General features: G+C 46.0%; 1 protein-coding gene across 2 annotated transcripts in view; it reads left to right on the top strand.

Annotated features, from left to right (window-relative positions):
• The first annotated feature begins 1451 nt into the window (after nt 1-1451).
• Nucleotides 1452-2045, top strand: part of AQP4 (aquaporin 4) — a 13272-nt gene continuing 12678 nt past the window's right edge. The window contains exon 1 of one of the 2 annotated variants that reach the window (XM_042029377.1): nt 1452-2025. In XM_042029377.1, the coding sequence (XP_041885311.1) occupies nt 1952-2025 (74 nt within the window). In that variant the 5' untranslated portion in view covers nt 1452-1951. The remainder of the gene's footprint in view (nt 2026-2045) is intronic. The other variant, XM_042029368.1, reaches the window with a different exon arrangement.

The following is a 2045-nucleotide window of genomic DNA, read 5'->3' on the forward strand; positions in this document are numbered from 1 at the left end:
CTCCAGAAGATCTCCCACAATAAGAATGGTAGCAGTGACAGAAGCTATTAATGTTCCGGCTTCTCCGTGTGGCAGTGATCTGCTCTGCAGATCAAAAAGAGCACATATACGCTCTCTGCAAATAAGGGAAAAGCAATGACCAGTTTTGCTAAGTGAATTTTGTTTGTGAACAAACAGACATGCCAAAAGAAGCAGAGTCTTCAAGGTGCCAAAGAACAAGTGAGGTTTTTTTCTGAAATCACTCTAGCAGGTTGTGAAGGGCTTAGATTGAAAAACCAAACACTGCAAATGAAAGAGCAGTGTAATGATGACTGTACAGAGCCACCTCCCCGCCCATCTCTTGACTAAGCTCAAGACATATGCAAATGAAGTAAAGCTTGAAAACAAAAAAAGCAAGCATCAAGCCTGCAGTTTCTCTTTTGCCATCAAATTGTGTCTTTGGGTATCCTTTTTGGCTTTAGAGGAGGAGCAGGCAAAATTGAGAGAAACACCTACATTTGTAGGTTATAATAACCTGTATTTGCCATAAACTGTTACTGGTAAGCATTTAATATATGGACATGACTTTTTTATTGCTGTGTCTACAAATTCGTCTAGGGCATCCTTAATTGATAGTGTTATACATTATACTTGCTTTTCACTGTTGTAAATTATTGTCTATAATCTCCTAGCAGAAGCCCAGAAGGACTTTCTGTTCATGGTTTCCCAGAGCAGTTCTTCAGATCTGACACTGTTTACTCATGGTTAGGATTATCTGGTACAATGTGTCTTGTGTAGGCTGGCTGATCATGCCAAAATTTGATTTTTCACTGTTGCTGCATGGATGCATGGCTATATCTTTAGTTTAACCTCATTTTACACTTGAACATGTTCCTTAAAATGTTTTCTATATAAATTATGCACAGATTCTTCCACTGCATGCAGAGGTCTGAGCCGGATTTTCTATATACTTTGTTCCATTCTCACCCATGTCTTCTTCAAGTGACAGTTTCTATGCATTCTCTAATGAAATAGCTGTGCCTAGGGCCTTAGGCAACTTTGTGTTTTTTCTTATTACATGAAAGGCTGTTTTTCATTGGATTGTTTTCATGCTGTAGAGGCACTGAGAAATGACCATGTGAATTTCCTCAACAGAGAGCATCATGGTCTAATTTAAACACTATTTTCCAGTGACATTCCACACTAGGCAAAACTTCATTGAATTTAGCAACTTCAGCAAACAAAACACAATATAAGAATTATATAAAGCTATTAGAAAACATCCAAGGGAGGGCTACAAAGATAGTGGAGGGTCTAGAGGGGAAGCCATATGCAGAGTGGCTGGGGTCACTTGGCTTGTTCAGCCTGGAGGAGACTGAGGGGACACCTCATCACAGTCTCGAGCTTCTTCATGAGTGGCAGCAGAGACACGGGTACTGATTGCTTCCCTATGGTGACCAGTGATAGCACCCGAGGGAACAGCATGAAGCTGTGTCAGGGGATGTTTAGGCTGCATACTGGGAAGAGGTTCTTCCCCGAGAGGGTGGTTTGGCAGTGGAACAGGCTCACCAGGGAAGTGCTCAAAGCACCAGCGCTAAAGAGATGTTTGGTCAATGCTCTCGGGCACATGGTGTGATTCTTGGGGCTGTCTTGTGCAGAGTCAGGAGTTGGACTCCATCCTAGTGGGTCCCTTCCAACTCAGGATATTCTATGATTCTATGATTTTGTAACCAGTAGAGTTATAGTACGGTACTAACAGGCATTTTAGATGGATAAGACTCCCTGGCCGCAGAGCTACTAGGGCTTTTTTCCCTTCAATACAGCGAATGGCAGAGAAGAAACTGAGGAGCCTTTGAGTCCTTCGCATTGCCGGGCGGACCCGCGCCGCAGGAGCACAGCGCGCTCGCCCCGTGCCTGGCCGCTTCCCTTTGCCCGGCAGCCGCGACGCCCCCGCGCTGCTCTGCAGGGGCACATGACCGCAGCCGACCCGCAGCCGGTGCTCCGGCGGCCGCGCCCCGAGCGCCGCCCGCCCGCTCGCCGCACCAGGTAGGGGAGCGCGGCGCGGC

Source organism: Corvus kubaryi, unplaced genomic scaffold (genome assembly GCF_017639235.1).
Source record: "Corvus kubaryi isolate FWS band 111438036 unplaced genomic scaffold, C.kubaryi_AGA036_p1.0 132, whole genome shotgun sequence".
Taxonomy (NCBI): domain Eukaryota; kingdom Metazoa; phylum Chordata; class Aves; order Passeriformes; family Corvidae; genus Corvus; species Corvus kubaryi.